General features: G+C 45.8%; 1 protein-coding gene across 3 annotated transcripts in view; it reads left to right on the top strand.

Annotated features, from left to right (window-relative positions):
* stab1 (stabilin 1) overlaps window positions 1-19,488 on the top strand; it is a 62,874-nt gene that overhangs the window by 6,210 nt on the left and 37,176 nt on the right. For 2 of the 3 annotated variants that reach the window (XM_079747761.1, XM_079747760.1), the window contains exons 5-31: window positions 278-363; window positions 540-609; window positions 753-848; window positions 1,139-1,255; window positions 1,647-1,834; window positions 1,975-2,111; window positions 2,263-2,390; window positions 5,236-5,312; window positions 5,915-6,037; window positions 6,157-6,291; window positions 6,463-6,534; window positions 6,795-6,908; window positions 7,280-7,333; window positions 7,438-7,518; window positions 7,621-7,779; window positions 8,250-8,312; window positions 8,819-8,909; window positions 9,338-9,420; window positions 9,766-9,877; window positions 10,655-10,838; window positions 11,776-11,866; window positions 14,096-14,254; window positions 14,722-14,817; window positions 15,053-15,145; window positions 17,811-17,858; window positions 18,154-18,287; window positions 18,838-18,949. In XM_079747761.1, coding sequence (XP_079603887.1) covers window positions 278-363; window positions 540-609; window positions 753-848; window positions 1,139-1,255; window positions 1,647-1,834; window positions 1,975-2,111; window positions 2,263-2,390; window positions 5,236-5,312; window positions 5,915-6,037; window positions 6,157-6,291; window positions 6,463-6,534; window positions 6,795-6,908; window positions 7,280-7,333; window positions 7,438-7,518; window positions 7,621-7,779; window positions 8,250-8,312; window positions 8,819-8,909; window positions 9,338-9,420; window positions 9,766-9,877; window positions 10,655-10,838; window positions 11,776-11,866; window positions 14,096-14,254; window positions 14,722-14,817; window positions 15,053-15,145; window positions 17,811-17,858; window positions 18,154-18,287; window positions 18,838-18,949 — 2,903 coding nt within the window. The remainder of the gene's footprint in view (window positions 1-277; window positions 364-539; window positions 610-752; window positions 849-1,138; window positions 1,256-1,646; window positions 1,835-1,974; window positions 2,112-2,262; window positions 2,391-5,235; window positions 5,313-5,914; window positions 6,038-6,156; window positions 6,292-6,462; window positions 6,535-6,794; window positions 6,909-7,279; window positions 7,334-7,437; window positions 7,519-7,620; window positions 7,780-8,249; window positions 8,313-8,818; window positions 8,910-9,337; window positions 9,421-9,765; window positions 9,878-10,654; window positions 10,839-11,775; window positions 11,867-14,095; window positions 14,255-14,721; window positions 14,818-15,052; window positions 15,146-17,810; window positions 17,859-18,153; window positions 18,288-18,837; window positions 18,950-19,488) is intronic. The other variant, XM_079747762.1, reaches the window with a different exon arrangement.

Raw genomic sequence — 19,488 nt, 5'->3', positions numbered from 1 at the left:
CACACACACAGACACACACACACAGACACACACACACAGACAGACACACACACACACACACACACACAGACAGACACACACACACACACACACACACACACACACACACACACACAAACACACAGACACTCAGATCCCAGTTTGAAGACGACACAGAACCAACCCTTTACGGAACAACGGTTTACACCTGTGTGTGTCGGTGTTTGTGTGTGTGTGTGTGTCTGTGTGTGTGTGTCTCTGTGTGTGTCTGTGTGTGTGTGTGTGTGTGTGTGTGTAGCATGTCCCAGCTGGTCAGGGAAGAAGTGTAACTTCCATGGAGCATGTCTGGATGGAAGGCAGGGCAACGGAACTTGTCTGTGTGATGTGAGTATCCCGTCTCTCTGCCTATCTGGCTGTCTGGCTGTCTCTTTGTCTGTCGTTCGGTCTGCCATCTGTCTGTCTGCCATCCATGTGCATAAACTCATCTCTCTCTCTCTCTCTCTCTCTCTCTCTCTCTCTCTCTCTCTCTCTCTCTCTCTCTCTCTCTCTATCTCTCTCAGGAAGGATTTTCTGGTTTTGCCTGTCATGAATGTCAGAGTCCGCTGGCTTATGGACCCAACTGTGATAGAGGTACCTGCCCGTCTGTCTGGCTGTCAACATGTCTGATTTATTAATCTGATCTCTGACTCTTGTGTGTGTTTGTGTGTGTGTGTGTGTGTGTGTGTGTGTGTGTGTGTGTGTGTGTGTGTGTGTGTGTGTGTGTGTGTGTGTAGTGTGTGATTGTGTGAATGGAGTGTGTAGTAAGGGTCCGGATGGTACCGGAGAGTGTCTCTGTCAGCCTCCCTACAGTGGCCCTCGCTGTAACCAAGGTAACCATGCCCAGATAGATACAGCTGGCAAGGCTGCCAGTTAGCCAGGCTGCCAGTTAGCCAGGCTGCCAGTTAGCCAGGCTGCCAGTTAGCCAGGCTGCTAGTTAGCTAGGCTGCTAGCTCATTAGGCCTCACATGCTTATGTATTTACCTAGCTACCTGCCCACTAATTTACCTGTGTGTGTTTGTGTGTGTGAGTCTGTGTGTGTGTTTGTGTGTGTGTTTGTGTGTGTCTGTGTTGTGGTTGTGTGTGTATATGTCTGTATGTGTCTGTGTGTGTGTGTTTCCAGTCAGTGACCAATGCAGAAACTGCAGTTCCTTCTCGTACTGTGGGGGCGCTGGACAGCAGGCCGGCTGCGTCTGTCTGCCCGGACACAGGAAGAGTGCCACTCTCAACACCTGCATGAGTAATCCTCACTTCCTGTCTCAATGCCCTCCCCTTCCTGCTAGGAGACTTCCCACTACCCAGATACCTCTCGTAATAAAATCCTGTGTTTCTGACGGTCTCCGCCAACCAGTTTGGGAACGTTTTACTAATCTCGCCGTGGTAACTAGTTGTGTTGTTTTGCCGTCGTGACCAGGTGTGGTGTGTTGCTGTGTTAACTAGTTGTGGTGTGTTGCTGTGGTGACCAGGTGTAGTGTGTTGCCGTGGTAACCAGTTGTGGTGTGTTGCCGGGGGTGGCTATTCGTGGTGCGTTGCCGTGGTGACTAGTTGTGTTGCATCGCTGTGGTAACTAGTTGTGTTGCCGTGGTGTGTTGCCATGGTAACCAGGTGCGTTGTGTCACCTTGGTTACCAGGTTCGTGCTCGGCCAGGGACTGCCACCCCGACGCGGACTGCTCCAAGGTGGGCTCCAAGGTGAAGTGCGTCTGTAAGGTGGGTTACCATGGCGACGGGAAGCTCTGCCTACCCATCAACCCTTGCTCCGTCAACAACGGAGACTGCCCTCCGAACTCGACCGTCTGTGTGTTCGAAGGCCCGAACAAGGTAACCACATCGCAACGCAACGCTACAGTATGGACATGGTACTACAGTCCACAGTATTCACATGTTCTGTGTGTGCGTGTGTGTGTGTGTGTGTGTGTGTTTCCCTCTCTCTCTCTCTGTCTCTTGTTCTCTCCCTCTAGTCCAGTTGTGAGTGCATGCTAGGCATGGCCCCGTTAGGCTCCTCCCCCAAGGCGGGCTGCATCCTGGAATCTGCCTGCTCATTGGACACCTGTGACAGCACAGCCTTCTGTAAGACCGGGCAGGACGGCATGCCAAGGTAACCATGTCTGTTCAATCCAAACTTTATTGATATTCAGAGTAAACGTTTACGTTTAAATACACAAAGAACAAAAATTCAATACAGAAATTAAAGACGTAAGCACAGGGTTCAGTTTGATGAGGCATGCACTGACATCGTCTCTCGCCAGGTGTGAGTGTGCTGCCGATCAGATCGGAGACGGGTGGCGTTGCTATGGTAATCTGATGGAGCGGGTCCTGGAGCTAGACCAGAAAGGAGATCAGAGAGGGAAGCTCTCTGGAACCATCATCCTGTTTGGTAGGGGCACAACTAACTAACAAACTAACTAACCAATTAACCAACCAACTAACCAATTAGGTAACAAACTTATGAATAACTATCCAACCAATTCATCAACTAACAATTAACCAGCAAACCAATTCATGAACTAGTTATCAACCAACTAACCAACAAATTAAAAATTAAATTACCAACTAACTAACCAACTAACTAACATCTAACCGACTAACCCACCAACTTATTAACCATATCATACTTATTCAAGCTTACTAACACTAAATACTACGAACTGATTAACTCATTCTAACTAACCAACTAATCCCTCGTTACCATACTAACCAATCAACCAGCCAACTGACCAGCTTACTTACCAAACAACTCATCCCGGAATGACTGGAATTACGAGCTAGCTCAATGTTTCTATAACTAGGGTTAGGGTTAGGGTTAGGCTAACTGGTGAAGCGTCCGTGTCCCTGTAACTAGGGTTAGGGTTAGGGTTAGGCTAACTGGTGAAGCGTCTGTGTCCCTGTAACTAGGGTTAGGGTTAGGGTAACTGGTGAAGCGTCCGTGTCCCTGTAACTAGGGTTAGGGTTAGGGTTAGGCTAACTGGTGAAGCGTCCGCGTCCCTGTAACTAGGGTTAGGGTTAGGGTTAGGCTAACCGGTGAAGCGTCCGTGTCCCTGTAACTAGGGTTAGGGTTAGGGTAACTGGTGAAGCGGCCGTGTCCCTGTAACTAGGGTTAGGGTTAGGGTAACTGGTGAAGCGTCCGTGTCCCTGTAACTAGGGTTAGGGTTAGGGTTAGGCTAACTGGTGAAGTGTCCGTGTCCCTGTAACTAGGGTTAGGGTTAGGGTTAGGGTAACTGGTGAAGCGTCCGTGTCCCTGTAACTAGGGTTAGGGTTAGGCTGACTGGTGAAGCGTCCGTGTCCCTGTAACTAGGGTTAGGGTTAGGGTTAGGCTAACTGGTGAAGCGTCCGCGTCCCTGTAACTAGGGTTAGGGTTAGGGTTAGGCTAACTGGTGAAGCGTCCGTGTCCCTGTAACTAGGGTTAGGGTTAGGGTTAGGGTAACTGGTGAAGCGTCCGTGTCCCTGTAACTAGGGTTAGGGTTAGGCTGACTGGTGAAGCGTCCGTGTCCCTGTAACTAGGGTTAGGGTTAGGATTAGGCTAACTGGTGAAGCGTCCGTGTCTCTGTAACTAGGGTTAGGGTTAGGGTAACTGGTGAAGCGTCTGTGTCCCTGTAACTAGGGTTAGGGTTAGGGTTAGGCTAACTGATGAAGCGTCCGTGTCCCTGTAACTAGGGTTAGGGTTAGGGTTAGGCTAACTGGTGAAGTGTCCGTGTCCCTGTAACTAGGGTTAGGGTTAGGGTTAGGGTAACTGGTGAAGCGTCCGTGTCCCTGTAACTAGGGTTAGGGTTAGGCTGACTGGTGAAGCGTCCGTGTCCCTGTAACTAGGGTTAGGGTTAGGGTTAGGCTAACTGGTGAAGCGTCCGCGTCCCTGTAACTAGGGTTAGGGTTAGGGTTAGGGTAACTGGTGAAGCGTCCGTGTCCCTGTAACTAGGGTTAGGGTTAGGCTGACTGGTGAAGCGTCCGTGTCCCTGTAACTAGGGTTAGGGTTAGGGTTAGGCTAACTGGTGAAGCGTCCGCGTCCCTGTAACTAGGGTTAGGGTTAGGGTTAGGCTAACTGGTGAAGCGTCCGTGTCCCTGTAACTAGGGTTAGGGTTAGGGTTAGGGTAACTGGTGAAGCGTCCGTGTCCCTGTAACTAGGGTTAGGGTTAGGGTTAGGCTAACTGGTGAAGCGTCCGTGTCCCTGTAACTAGGGTTAGGGTTAGGGTTAGGGTAACTGGTGAAGCGTCCGTGTCCCTGTAACTAGGGTTAGGGTTAGGGTTAGGCTAACTGGTGAAGCGTCCGCGTCCCTGTAACTAGGGTTAGGGTTAGGGTTAGGCTAACCGGTGAAGCGTCCGTGTCCCTGTAACTAGGGTTAGGGTTAGGGTAGCTGGTGAAGCGGCCGTGTCCCTGTAACTAGGGTTAGGGTTAGGGTAACTGGTGAAGCGTCCGTGTCCCTGTAACTAGGGTTAGGGTTAGGGTTAGGCTAACTGGTGAAGTGTCCGTGTCCCTGTAACTAGGGTTAGGGTTAGGGTTAGGGTAACTGGTGAAGCGTCCGTGTCCCTGTAACTAGGGTTAGGGTTAGGCTGACTGGTGAAGCGTCCGTGTCCCTGTAACTAGGGTTAGGGTTAGGGTTAGGCTAACTGGTGAAGCGTCCGCGTCCCTGTAACTAGGGTTAGGGTTAGGGTTAGGCTAACTGGTGAAGCGTCCGTGTCCCTGTAACTAGGGTTAGGGTTAGGGTTCGGCTAACTGATGAAGCGTCCGTGTCCCTGTAACTAGGGTTAGGGTTAAGGTTAGGGTAACTGGGGCGTCCCTCCCAAGCCGCTCGCTCTGCCTCTTCCTGGGGAACCCTTGGCGTTCCCAAGCCAACCTTGAATATCTTCCCCTCACTGCATCCTCCACCGGATCAGGGGTTCCTCATCCTGTCACGGGACAGGATATCCGCACCCCCCTGCGGAGCAGAATCCCTAACGCTGCTTGTGTCGGAGGCCTCCTCCGGGCTGATGGTGCTCTGGTCTCCTACCATCGTGGGTCTGGCTGGATGTTGGCTGACGCTTCAGACAGCGCCAGAGCCCTTTAGCCTCCCCAAGGTCTGCAGGGGCCAGGGAGGGTAACCTAGCTAAATAACCAACCTGCTATCTAAATCGCTTTTCTCTAACTCTGAATAACTAACCAACTCACTAGCGGTTTGTATAACGAACTAATGAGTACCTCCACAGGGCTCTGTCGTTAGCGTGCTACCATGTGGTGCTGCTGTGTTGCAGAGGGAGGCTGCCAGCTGCCCCTGAGCCGGCAGGGCCCCTTCACAGCCTTCATCCCCCTGATGGACACGCCCCCGTCTGTAGGTCCACACCTGTCTGTCTGTCTTTCTGTCTGTCCGTCTGTCCGTCTGTCTGTCTGTCTTTCTGTCTGTCTGTCTGTCCGTCTGTCTGTCTGTCTGTCTGTAGGTCCACACCTGTCTGTCTTTCTGTCTGTCTGTCTGTCTGTCCGTCTGTCTGTCTGTCTGTCTGCAGGTCCACACCTGTCTGTCTGTCTGTAGGTCCGTCTGTAGGTCCACACCTGTCTGTCTGTCTGTCTTTCTGTCTGTCTGTCTGTCTGTCTGTAGGTCCACACCTGTCTGTCTGTCTGTAGGTCCACACCTGTCTGTCTGTCTGTAGGTCCATCTGTAGGTCCACACTTGTCTGTCTGTCTCTAGGTCCATCTGTAGGTCCACATCTGTCTGTCTGTCTGTCTATCCGTCTGTCTATCTGTCTGTCTATAGGTCGACACCTCTATGTCTGTCTACCTGTTGGTATGTAGGTTCACACCTGTCTGTCTGTTTGTCTTTAAGGCTGGTGAGTAGTTTTTTGTCCCAGGAGGCGGTGTAGTGATGGTGTGTGTGTGTGTGTGTGTGTTTGTGTGTGTGTGTGTGTGTGTGTGTGTGTGTGTGTGTGTGTTGTCCAGGAGGCGGGGCAGAAGGAGGTGTGTATGAAACATCTGATGCTGGGCCAGCACCTCCTGGAGGAGCTGGAGGGTCGGGACGTGAACTTCTTCTTCGGAGAAACAGTCAGGTTCAAAGGAAAAAAGGTACCTTCTCTGCCTTTCTGTCTGCCTGTCTGTCTACCTGTCTGACTGTCTGTCTCCCTGTCTGACTGTTTGACTGTCTACCTGTCTGTCTGTCTACCTGTCTGTCCGACCGTATGTAGCGTTTCATACTGACTGAGGATCCACTCAGAGTTTATACTGTCGTCCAAGCCGACCTGCCAGCGGCCAATGGGATCATCCATATCATCGACCGGCCAATCGGCAGCCCCGTTCCTGGTTCTCCTCACGACCAGATGGTGAGTCCTACTTCCTGTATGAACATGTGATGAGTCATGTGCTATAGCTGATGAAATCGTCATGACATCATGATGACATCATCATGACATCATGATGAAAGATCTGGTTTACATTGGCCTATATCTATGATTCTAATATGATAATAATTATGATAATATTGATCTCCACAGTTTTCGGACCAGACCATCGGAGAGATTCTGAGGCTCGACCAAAAGTTCAACCGCTTCCAGTCTCTGGTGGATGTATGACCTCACTTCCTCTGCACAATGACCTCACGTCCTCCCATCAACCATTCATCATAGCGTTCATGTTTCAGTAACCAAACATTCTTTCTTTATAGCATCAGTAACGTGTTTCTCCAAACGTGTACGTGTGTGTGTGTGTGTGTGTGTATATGTGTGTGTACGTGTGTGTATGTGCGTGTGTGTGTGTGTGTGTGTTTGTGTGTGTGTTTGTGTGTGTGTGTGTGTGTGTGTGTGTGTGTGTGTTTGTGTGTGTGTAGAACTGCGGGGCCACTCTGCCGTTGTCGGGGCCTGGTCCTCTGACGGTCTTCCTTCCGACCAATCAGGCGGTGGATAATGCGCGAGACGGCAGCATCATGTACATGATCACTGATGTAACCACGCCCCCTCTCCATAATACACGGATGATAATGATGATAATTCACTCTGATAATGATCATAATACACTGATAATAATGATGATATGATTATATACTCTGTTGATAATGATCATGCTACACAATGATGATACGATAAGGATATTGATAATACACTGATGATAATGTGATATGCTAATGAGGATGCTAATAGACTCTGATGATATGCGAATGACGATGTTAATAGACTCTGATGATTATGTTATATGCTAATGAGGATGCTAATACACAGATGACAATGTTTTATGCTAATAATGATGCCCATAGCCTCTGATGCTAATGTGATATGCTAATGAGGATGTCAATAACATTAATCTGTCTGTCTGCAGGCCAAACATAAACTCCAAGAGCTACTGAAGCACCACATGTATTCACATGCAGCGGTGAGGCGTCTCTCTGTCTCTCTCTTTCTCCCGTCTCTCTCTCTCCCTCGGTCTCCTTTCTGTCTGTTTGTCTGCCTGTCTGACCTTTCTGTCTGTCTGTCCAGCTGAGTGCAGGTGAGTTGGCCAGCCTACCCCAGATAGAGACGCTGGCCAATCAGATCATCACAATCACCGTCGGAAATGACGTAAGACATCCTATCGGTTTGTATCACTATATCTGTCCGTCTGTCTAACCTTTCTTTCTCAACTGAGCAACCTGTCTGTTTGTCTGTCTGTGTGTCTGTCAGAGTAAAGTCCTACTGGGGGAGAAGTCTGTGCCTCTGGTAACCACCAACATCGTAGCGTCCAATGGGATAGTGCATATAATAGAGGGCCTGTTATTCCCGCCCTCCATCCTGCCCATACTGCCACACCGCTGTGATGTCATCAGCAGCAGGATCAGCATGGTGAGACAACGGTGATGTCACTGCAGCAGCGGGAAGTTCAAACAGCCTATCCATTTAAACAAGCTCACAATACTATGTGTGTGTCTGTGTATGTGTGTGTCTGTGTGTGCGAGGTGTGCGTCTGTGTGTGTATATGTGCATGTATATGTGTGCGTCTGTGTGTGTGTGTGTCCGCGTGTGTGTATTTGCGTGTATATGTGTGCGTCTGTGTGTGTGTTTGTGTGTGTGTGTGTGTTTATGCAAGTGTGGATGTGTGTGTGTGTGTGCTTGTGTATGTGTGATTGTGCGAGTGTGGTTGTGTGTCTGTGACTGTGTGTTTTTGTGTGTGTTTGCGTGTTTGCATGTGTGTGTGTGTGGTTGCGGGTGTGTGGTTGCATGTTTGTGTGTGTGTGTGTGTGTGTGTGTGCGTGTTTGTGTGTGTGTGCGCGAGTGTGGTTCTGTGTGTGTGGTTGTGTGTGTATGTGTTTCAGGGTCCATGTGTTCACTGTAGTTCCCTCCATGCGACCCGCTGTCCTAACGGAACCACAGAACTGGTACAAGACTCTTTACCTACCCCCCTGTTAGTTCTAGTACCTTCTATTATCTTCTAGTGTGTTCTAGTAGGTTCTAGTATGTTCTAATAGATTATATTATCTTATAGTAGGTTCTAGTATGTTCTAGTAGGTTATATTATCTTATAGTAGGTTCAAGTATGTTCTAGTAGGTTATATTATCTTACAGTAGGTTCTAGTATGTTCTAGTATTTTCTGGTAGGTTATATTATCTTATAGTAGGTTCTAGAAGGTTATATTATCTTATAGTAGGTTCTAGTATGTTCTAGTAGGTTATATTATCATATAGTAGGTTCTAGTATGTTCTAGTATGTTCTGGTAGGTTATATTATCTTATAGTAGGTTCTAGTAGGTTATATTATCTTATCGTAGGTTCTGAGTCGCAGAGTTTATGCCCTCGCTTCATCTTGAGAATGAACTCACTTTTTCTCTTTCTACCTGCCTGTTTCCCTGCCTGTCTCCCTGTCTGTCTGCCTGTCTCTCTGCAGACCTCTCACCAGACAGGGTGTAACTACGGTGCGTTATCTCTCACACTCAGTAACGGCTGTGCTAAGTTCTGCAACTCCACCACAAAGGTAGGTGTGTTTGTGTGTGTGTGTGTTTGTGTCTCTACTCTATATATTTAAGTACTGTATATACATATATATATATGTATGTTTGTGTGTGTGTGTGTGTGTGTGTCTGTGTGGGTGAATGTGTGTGTCTGTCTCTATATACTTATATGTGTGTGTTTGTGTGCGCACGTGCGTGTGTGTGCGGGCGTGTGTGTCTGTGTATGGGTACGTGCATGTGAGTATGTGTACGTGTGTGTGTGTGTCTGTATGTGTACATGTGTGTGTGTCTCAATGTGTACGTGTGTGTGTGTGTGTGTACATGTGTGTGTGTTTGTGTGTGTGTGCGTCTGTACATGTACATGTGTGTGTCTGTATGTGTACGTGTGTGTGTGCGCGCATGCGTGTGTGTGTGCGCTGTGTGTGTGTGTGTGTGCGCGTGTGTGTTCCAGGTAGCAGAGTGCTGTCCAGGGTTCTATGGTCCGGACTGCAGACCCTGCATCGGAGGCTTCCAGACCCCATGCCACGGCCGCGGACGGGTTAGCCTCTACGCTACCAAGCATATCTGCTAACTTACATGTCTGCTAACCTCTCTTCTAACTAGCTTATTAGTCTCAATGCTGACTTATCTATATGGTGGTTATATTAACTAGTCTCTTTGTTAATTAGTGTCTTTGTTAACTAGTGTCTATGTTAACTTGTTTGTATGTCAACTAGTCTCTTTCTTAACTAGTGTTCATGTTAGCTTGTCTTTATGTTAACTATGTTCACTAGTCTATAATGCCACAAGTCTCTATGTTAACTGGTTTATATGTAAACTAGTCTCTTTGTCATCTAGTCTTTATGTTAACTGGTCTATGTGCAACAATTTTCTCTGTACGCAGTGCTCTGAAGGTATCCACGGCAATGGAGCATGCAGCTGTCACTCAGCGTTCAAAGGCGTGGCCTGTCACATCTGCTCAGAGCCAAACAAACATGGAGACAGCTGTGACCAAGGTACTTCAGGAGATACACAGACAGGAGAGACAGTCAGGAGAATGACAGACCGGAGGGATACAGGAGAGACACAGACAGGAGAGACAGACAGGAGATACACAGACAGGAGAGACAGTCAGCAGAATGACAGACCGGAGGGATACAGGAGACACAGACAGGAGAGACAGACAGGAGATACACAGACAGGAGAGACAGTCAGGAGAATGACCGACCGGAGGGATACAGGAGAGACAGACAGGAGAGACACACACAGGAGATACACAGACAGGAGAGACAGTCAGGAGAGAGACCGACCGGAGGGACACAGGAGAGATACAGACAGGAGAGACAGACAGGAGATACACAGACAGGAGAGATGCAGGAGAACCACAGATTGGAGAGACAGACAGGAGATACACAGACAGGGGAGACAGTCAGGAGAGAGACAGACTGGAGGGATACAGGAGAGACACACACAGGAGAGACACAGTCAGGAGAGATGCAGGAGAGACACAGATTGGAGAGACAGACAGGAGATACACAGACAGGATACATACAGAAGTAGACTGACAGACAAACAGAGAGACAGGAGAGAGACAGCCAGACAGACGGACAGAAAGCAGAGAGACAGGAGGAAAAAAGCAGTGTATCATCCTGGATACCTAATGTGTGTGTGTGTGTGTGTGTGTGTGCATGCGTGTGCATGATGTGTGTGTGTGTGTGTGTGTGTGTGTGTGTGTGTGTGTGTGTGTGTGTGTGTGTGTGTGTGCGTGGTGCGTCCGTGCGTGCGTGCGTCAGACTGTATGTGCGTGCACGGTGTGTGTGATAACCGGGCCGACGCTGGGGGGGGTTGTCGCCCCGGGTGCTCAGAGGGCTTCGCCGGCCCGCTGTGTGACCGGACCGTGGCCGTGTGCAGCGCCGACGGCCTCCACAGACACTGCCACATGAACGCCTACTGCCTGCTGTCTGGAGCCGACCCCACGTACGTAGTACTACTGCTGTACAACGCTGCTACTACCCTGTACTACTGCTGTATAATGCTACTACTACCCTGTACTACTGCTGTACAACACTGCTACTACCCTGTACTACTGCTGTACAACACTACTACTACTACCCTGTACTACTGCTGTACAACACTACTACTACTACCCTGTATTACTGCTGTACAACACTACTACTACTACTACCCTGTACTACTGCTGTATAATGCTACTACTACTACTACCCTGTACTACTGCTGTACAACACTGCTACTACCCTGTACTACTGCTGTACAACACTACTACTACTACCCTGTACTGCTGCTGTACAACACTACTACTACTACCCTGTACTGCTGCTGTACAACACTGCTACTACCCTGTACTATTGCTGTACAACACTACTACTACTACCCTGTACTACTGCTGTACAACACTACTACTACTACCCTGTACTACTGCTGTACAACACTACTACTACTACCCTGTACTACTGCTGTACAACACTACTACTACTACTACCCTGTACTACTGCTGTACAACACTGCTACTACTACCCTGTACTACTGCTGTACAACACTACTACTACTACCCTGTACTACTGCTGTACAACACTACTACTACTACCCTGTACTACTGCTGTACAACACTACTACGACCCTGTACTACTGCTGTACAACACTACTACTACTACCCTGTACTACTGCTGTACAACACTGCTACTATTACTACACTGTACTACTGCTGTATAATTGTACTACAGTACTGTAATACTGTTAGGTGTGTAGTGCTAAATACAGTGTGTTCTCTAGGTGTGCATTACTAATACAGTGTGTTCTCTAGGTGTGTATTACTAATGCAGTGTGTTCTGTAGGTGTGTATTACTAATACAGTGTGTTCTCTAGGTGTGTATTACTAATGCAGTGTGTTCTCTAGGTGTGTGTGTAAGGAGGGCTTTGAGGGCGATGGTCTCTCTTGCTCTCTGGTTAACCCCTGCCTGAGAAACAGAGGAGGCTGTGATGCTAACGTAAGAACACGCTGCTAATCATTCATTCCAGGACTACAGATGCTAGCGATGCTACCGATAGTACTAGGGACTACAGATGCTAGCAATGCTACCGATAGTACTAGGGACTACAGATGCTAGCGATACTACCGATAGTATTAGGGACTACAGATGCTAGCAATGCTACCGATAGTACTAGGGACTACAGATGCTAGCGATACTACCAGTGTTGGGACTAACGCGTTATTAAGTAACGCGTTACAGTAACTACGTTACTTTTGCGGTAACGAGCACTGTAACTAATTACTTTGTCAAAATCAGTAACGCGTTATCGTTACTGCGATTTAAACAGGCTCGTTACTCGTTACTTCACGTGCATAACCCAGGACTACAGTTTCCGTGGTGGACGTGAAAGCGGCCGTGAGTCACGTGACGCAGCGACGCGCAAGTAAATGAATTAAAACAATAGCGGCAGTAGACGGTGGTCCAGGCGTTGTATTTCTCTCATGGAAATATGCACATTATTTTTCCTTTCTGACAGTAAAAGACATAAGGAATATTTTGGTGACCTGTCATCTTTGTGGAGGTTCGAAAACTCTAGCCACATCAAAAACTAGCAATTCTAATCTGATGAAACATCTTCAGAAACAACAGGCATCTACCAAGCTAGTTGAAAAAGACCCTGAAGGTAACACAGGTGATGCTACTGCTAACGTCAGCTCCGCCGATACTAAAGGAGAAGCCACTCCAGCCAAACAACGAAAGCTTGATTTTACAAAGCCTGTTGCACAGTCTATAACCCAGACACAGCTAAACAAATGATGGAGATGTATGGACAAAGACCGATATAGACATAGACATACTAACATAGACTACTAAAGCACTTTATCCACCATTATTTATTTAATCAGTTGTTTTATTTATCTAAACGGCCAGAGTGGAGGAAATATTATTTTTGTTAAACATTAACTATGTTTGTGAGGCTGAAAGTACTTTTTATTTATTTAGTTTCTCTTTGTGAGGCTGAAAATACTTTTAAGTTTGCCCATCATTATTGATGATGAGGTCTCCAGTTGGTGGAGTTTAGCTGTTTAGAGTTAAGGTTAATTTACAAAGAACGGATAAACCTTACTGTGTTTACATTGAAAACATCTATTGTATCAGTTTTGCACTATTGATTCCTACAGTTGCTAAATGGTCTGAGGCACAGTTTAATTTTTGCACTGCCAAAACTATACTTTGTACCTGTTTAAATGGCTACGATAAAAATACGATAAATAAATGGCTGCCTATCAAAAGTTTCAAAACATACTGTATGTTGTGTTTTGTTGATCCACTGCTTCATCGTAGTGATACTGGGTACAATGATCACATTTTACAGTTGGTTTGTCGAACACTATGCCACATCAACCCCAAAATAATGTGTGTGCATTTGTAGAGGGTTGGAAACAGTTGGAAACAATGGAAATATTTCATTTATTTGCACTCACACTACTACACTGCTATGGCACGTTCAGGTCACTAGGTGGCGTATTGCACTTGTGGTAGGATAGGACTTACGTGTAAGCAAGCCAGAGGACTGGCAGCCTCCCTAGCTATCCAGTTAGGGAGGTCCTTTGCCACATTAACACAATAAGATAATTTAGAAAAAAAAAAAGTTACTTTCCCTAGTAACTAGTTACCTTGAAAGTAACGATAACTTAAAGTAACTGAGTTACTTTTGAAACAAGTAACTAGTAACTGTAACTAAGTTACTAATTTAAAGTAACTTGCCCAACACTGGATACTACCGATAGTACTAGGGACTACAGATGCTAGCGATGCTACTGATAGTACTAGGGACTACAGATGCTAGCAATGCTACCGATAGTACTAGGGACTACAGATGCTAGCGATGCTACCGATAGTACTAGGGACTACAGATGCTAGCGATGCTACCGATAGTACTAGGGACTACAGATGCTAGTGATGCTACCGATAGTACCAAGGACTACAGATGCTAGCGATGCTACTGATAGTACTAGGGACTACAGATGCTAGCGATGCTACCGATAGTACCAAGGACTACAGATGCTAGCGATGCTACCGATAGTACCAGGGACTACAGATGCTAGGGATGCTACCGATAGTACTAGGGACTACAGATGCTAGCGATGCTACCGATAGTACTAGGGACTACAGATGCTAGCGATGCTAGCAATAGTACTAGGCTTTCGGACCCTACCTCTCTCTCTGTCTCTCTCCCCCCAGGCCCAGTGTGTGTTTGCGTCCATGCCGAATGTGTCGTGCGTGTGTAACACGGGCTGGTCCGGTGATGGTTTGGCGTGTGTGGAGATCAATAACTGTGAGCTGGCCAGCAGGGGGGGCTGTAGCCCTGACGCCGACTGCATCTACATCGGACCAGAGCAGGTCAGACCATCTACCTCTAAGATAAGGCTACAGATAGCCTGAGGCTATGGCCAGAATAAGGGTTAGGCTAGGGTCTGGCAATAGCTATGGGTAAGGATGAGGCTAGGAAAAGGCTACGGCTAGGATAAGATAAGGATAAGGCTAGGGTATGTCTGAGTCAAGGATAAAATAATGCTAAGATTAGGCTAGGCTCAGGCTAGCATCGATTTGAGGATAGGATGAGGCTGGGGTAAGGATAAGACAGGCAAAAACAAGTCTGAGGCTAGAATGAGGTTAGCATCTACCCTAGGCTAACGGCAAACATAACGTTAGTCCATTAGGGCACCATTGTTTATGACGGCCTCGCTAAAGGCTAACGGCCAATGTCTACTTCCTGTGGCCATCAAGCTTAAACAATGGTTGTGTTTGTGTGTGTGTGTGTGTGTGTGTGTGTGTGTGTGTGTGTGTGTGTGTGTGGGTGTGCGCAGAGTGAGTGCAAGTGTAAAAGTGGTTTCCAGGGAGACGGGGACACATGTGAGCGCATAAATCCCTGTCGTAAAAACAATGGTGGCTGTCACAAAATGGTACACACACACACACACGAACACACACACCTGTACACACACGTACACACAAACATGTACACATACACACAAATACACACATACACATACATATATGCACACACACAATGCATTGTTGTGTTATAGTAGTTGTGTTATTGTGTTATATTAATTGTATTGTTGGGTTATAGTAGTTGTATTGTTTTTTTATAGTAGTTGTGTTGTTGTGTGATATTAGTTGTGTTGTTGTGTAAAGGCCCGGTGTTCTCTGAGTGAGGGCCAGGTGAACTGTACCTGCCTGCCTGAACTCCAGGGAGACGGATTGGCGTGCTATGGCTCCCTACTGGAGGTACCGTAATACCTGTACTATACCCTAATACTACCATAATACCTCTAATATACCTGTACTATACCCTAATACTACAGTAATACCTCTAATATACCTGTACTATACCGTAATACTACCGTAATACCTCTAATATACCTGTACTATACCCTAATACTACCGTAATACCTCTAATATACCTGTACTATACCCTAATACTACCGTAATACCTATAATATACCTGTACTATACCCTAATACTACCGTAATACCTCTAATATACCTGTACTATACCCTAATACCTCTAATATACCTGTACTATACCCTAATACTACCGTAATACCTCTAATATACCTGTACTATACCCTAATACTACCGTAATACCTCTAATATATCTGTACTATACATTGACAGTGTTGGGAGTAACGCATTACAAAAGTAATGCTTTACTGTAATGCATTACTTTTTGCTGTAACGCGGTGACGTAAGGCATTACAAAAAAAAGAAGTAATATTTTACTCGGTAAAAATCTCAGTAACGTGCGTTACAATGCATTTTAAACCCGAAATGAACTTGTGTGTCGTTTTTATACAAATTCGCCAACACCATGAGATTCACAGAGGAGAAAAAAATCTGCACAAATGTTTACACCCTCTTACAGCAGCAGAGTCCAAGGGGGCTGGTTGTAGTCTTTTCGCTCGGTTCTCCGTATCAACAGTATGTCTAGAACGGAATGAAAAGACTACAACCAGTCTTTTCATTCCGGGTTGGGTTGCTATAAGGACAGTTTTGTACCCATGGCCATAGCCAATACCCATAGCCAGCCATTGTGTATGGAAGCAGGCAGGGGCGATTTGAAATGAGCCACATACCCGACAAAGGACCAATAGTCAGAATTTCGGTGTCAACCACTCTATTTCATCCTAGACAAACCAGAAAGGGGGCTCAATGTTTTTTTGTTTTTTTAATCTACCGTAGGCTGGTAGGCTGTAGCTCTATTGATTTCAATATCAATACCTAAAGTTACAGTATTTCTATAATAAAATGTATTGCACCATGAGCCATAACTGCGACCATTATATTGTACTTTTGTTAGCCTTAAGCCTAGCTCAGTCATTATGCCATACCACATCACCTCCTGCTGTGTAATGAGCTGCATTGAACACAAGAAGATCTGAGAACACCAAATCCATATTTCCTGTTATTTTGGTGAAAGTAATGCAAAAGTAATGTAAAAGTAGTGTAATGCCTTACAATTCAAAGACAGTACTATTGTAATGTAACTAATTACTTTGAAATGACAGTCACAAGTAATAAATAATGCATTACTCCTTTGAAGTAACGTGCCCAACACTGTACATTAATACTACCGTAGTACCTCTAATATATCTGTACTATACATTAATACTACCATAATACCTCTAATATACCTATACTATACATTGATGCTACCATAATACCTCTAATATACCTGTACTATACCCTAATACTACCGTAATACCTCTAATATACCTGTACTATACAGGAATACTATCGTAATACCTCTAATATACCTGTACTATACATTAATACTACCGTAATACCTCTAATATACCTGTACTATACCCTAATACCTCTAATATACCTGTACTATACATTAATACTACCGTAATACCTCTAATATACCTGTACTATACATTGATACTACCATAATACCTCCAATATACCTGTCCTATACCCTAATACTACCGTAATACCTCTAATATACCTGTACTATACTCTAATACTACCGTAAAAGCTCTAATATAACTGTATTATACCCTAATACTTTGAATATACGTGTGACTAACACTAATGCTACCGTAATACTTAGAATATACCTGTAACTAACACTAATACTATCGTGGTACCTCTAATATATCTGCACTATACACTAATACTACCGTAATACCTCTAATATACCTGTACTATACATTAATACTACCGTAATACCTCTAATATACCTGTACTATACCCTAATACCTAATATACCTGTACTATACATTAATACTACCGTAATACCTCTAATATACCTGTACTATACATTGATACTACCATAATACCTCCAATATACCTGTCCTATACCCTAATACTACCGTAATACCTCTAATATACCTGTACTATACTCTAATACTACCGTAAAAGCTCTAATATAACTGTACTATACCCTAATACTTTGAATATACGTGTGACTAACACTAATGCTACCGTAATACTTAGAATATACCTGTAACTAACACTAATACTATCGTAGTACCTCTAATATATCTGTACTATACACTAATACTACCGTAGTGGCTCTAATATATCTGTACTATACACTAATACTACCGTAATACCTCTAATATACCTGTACTATAAACTAATACTACCGTTATACCTCTCATGTATCTGTAAACTCACCCACAACTCAGCAGTACTTCCTCGTATCAACTCATACGATGGGCATTGGCCATTATTGATGAACAATCAAAAGATCTTCAATATCTTCAAATTAAAACTAAAATAAAAATAAAACTAACTTGAAGATACTTTGCCTTAAATCACTTCGCTCAACAACTACCAGAATACTCCCTGTATACACACTGTAGAGTCCTCAAAACGTTTAGCTTGGAAATATATAACGATATGTTTGTGTGCGTGTGTGTGTGCGCGTTTTTGTATGTGTGTAGGAACTGGACTCTAACTGGTATCTGAATGGATTTTATCGTTGGCTCCAGGTAGACTATTGGGTCATCTTTTATATGCTATCATATAGAAATATACAACTTCATATCATATGATAACATCTGTTTGTGCGTATGGGTGCACATCTGTGTGTGTGCGTGTGTGTGCGATGCGCGTGTGTCTCTCTGTGTGTTTTTGTGTGATTGCGTGGTTTTGTGTGTCGTGTATGTGTTTGTGGTGTGTGTGTTTGTGTGTGTGTGTGTGTGTTTGTGTCACTGTGTTTTTGTGTGTCTTTGTGTGCGTGTGTGTGTGTGTTTGTGTTTCTGTGTGTCTTTGTTGTTGTGTCAGAGGGATAAGACCTCTATAGACTACCTGTCCCAGAACGTGACGGTGTTCGCTCCGTCCAGAGACTTCAGGAGAAACTTCTCCTCCACAAAGGAAGCCTTCTGGTTAAACAGGCACCGCATCACACACTTCCTACAGTAAGATCAACTACCACCATTAACTACCACCATCAACTACCACCATCAACTACCACCAATCAACCACCACCCACATCATACACCACCATCAACTACCACCAATCAACTACCACCATCAACTACCACCATCAACTACCCCCCATCAACTACCATCCACATCATACACCACCATCAACTACCACCAATCAACCACCACCCACATCATACACCACATCAACTACCACCAATCAACTACCACCATCAACTACCACCATCAACTATCCCCCATCAACTACCACCAATCAACTACCACCATCAACTATCCCCCATCAACTACCACCATCAACTATCCCCCATCAACTACCATCCACATCATACACCACCATCAACTACCACCATCAACTACTTCCCATCAACTACCACCATTAGCTATCACCGACCACCGACCAACTACTATCAATATGAACCATAAGTTGAACTCCCATACTCTTGTGTGTCTGTGTGTGTGTGTGTGTCTGTGTGTGTGTGTCTGTGTGTGTGCGTCTGTGTCTGTGTGTGTGTGTGTGTGTAGAGCTCAGATGATTCCAGGGGTCTGGTCTGTGGAGGACCTGAAGGGTCTTGAGGGCCACAGCGTCCTCACCCTCGGCGCCCCCACCTCCTGGATCATCAGCAGCAGCAACGGGGTCTCAGATACTACCGTTGACCCTTGACCCTGAACCCTAACCCTTGATCCTGAACCCTAACCCTTGACCCTGAACCCTAACCCTTGACCCTGAACCCTAACCCTTGACCCTGAACCCTAATCCTTGACCCTGAACCCTAACCCTTGATCCTGAACCCTAACCCTTGACCCTGAACCCTAACCCTTGACCCTGAACCCTAACCCTTGACCCTGAACCCTAACCCTTGACCCTGAACCCTAATCCTTGATCCTGAACCCTAACCCTTGATCCTGAACCCTAACCCTTGACCCTGAACCCTAACCCTTGACCCTGAACCCTAACCCTTGATCCTGAACCCTAACCCTTGACCCTGAACCCTAACCCTTGATCCTGAACCCTAACCCTTGACCCTTGGCCCTTGAACCTTGATCCTGAACCCTAACCCATGACCCTTAATATTTACATTCAGGGCATTTAGCAACCTACAACCGTTCATAACCACACAGGGTGGGGTGTCTTGCTCAGGGACACCTCCACACTTATCTAGGAGGAGCCGGGGA

This window comes from Pollachius pollachius, assembly GCF_949987615.1.
Source record: "Pollachius pollachius genome assembly, chromosome: 12".
NCBI classification, from domain to species: domain Eukaryota; kingdom Metazoa; phylum Chordata; class Actinopteri; order Gadiformes; family Gadidae; genus Pollachius; species Pollachius pollachius.
This window is presented reverse-complemented; position numbering and strand designations above follow the sequence as displayed.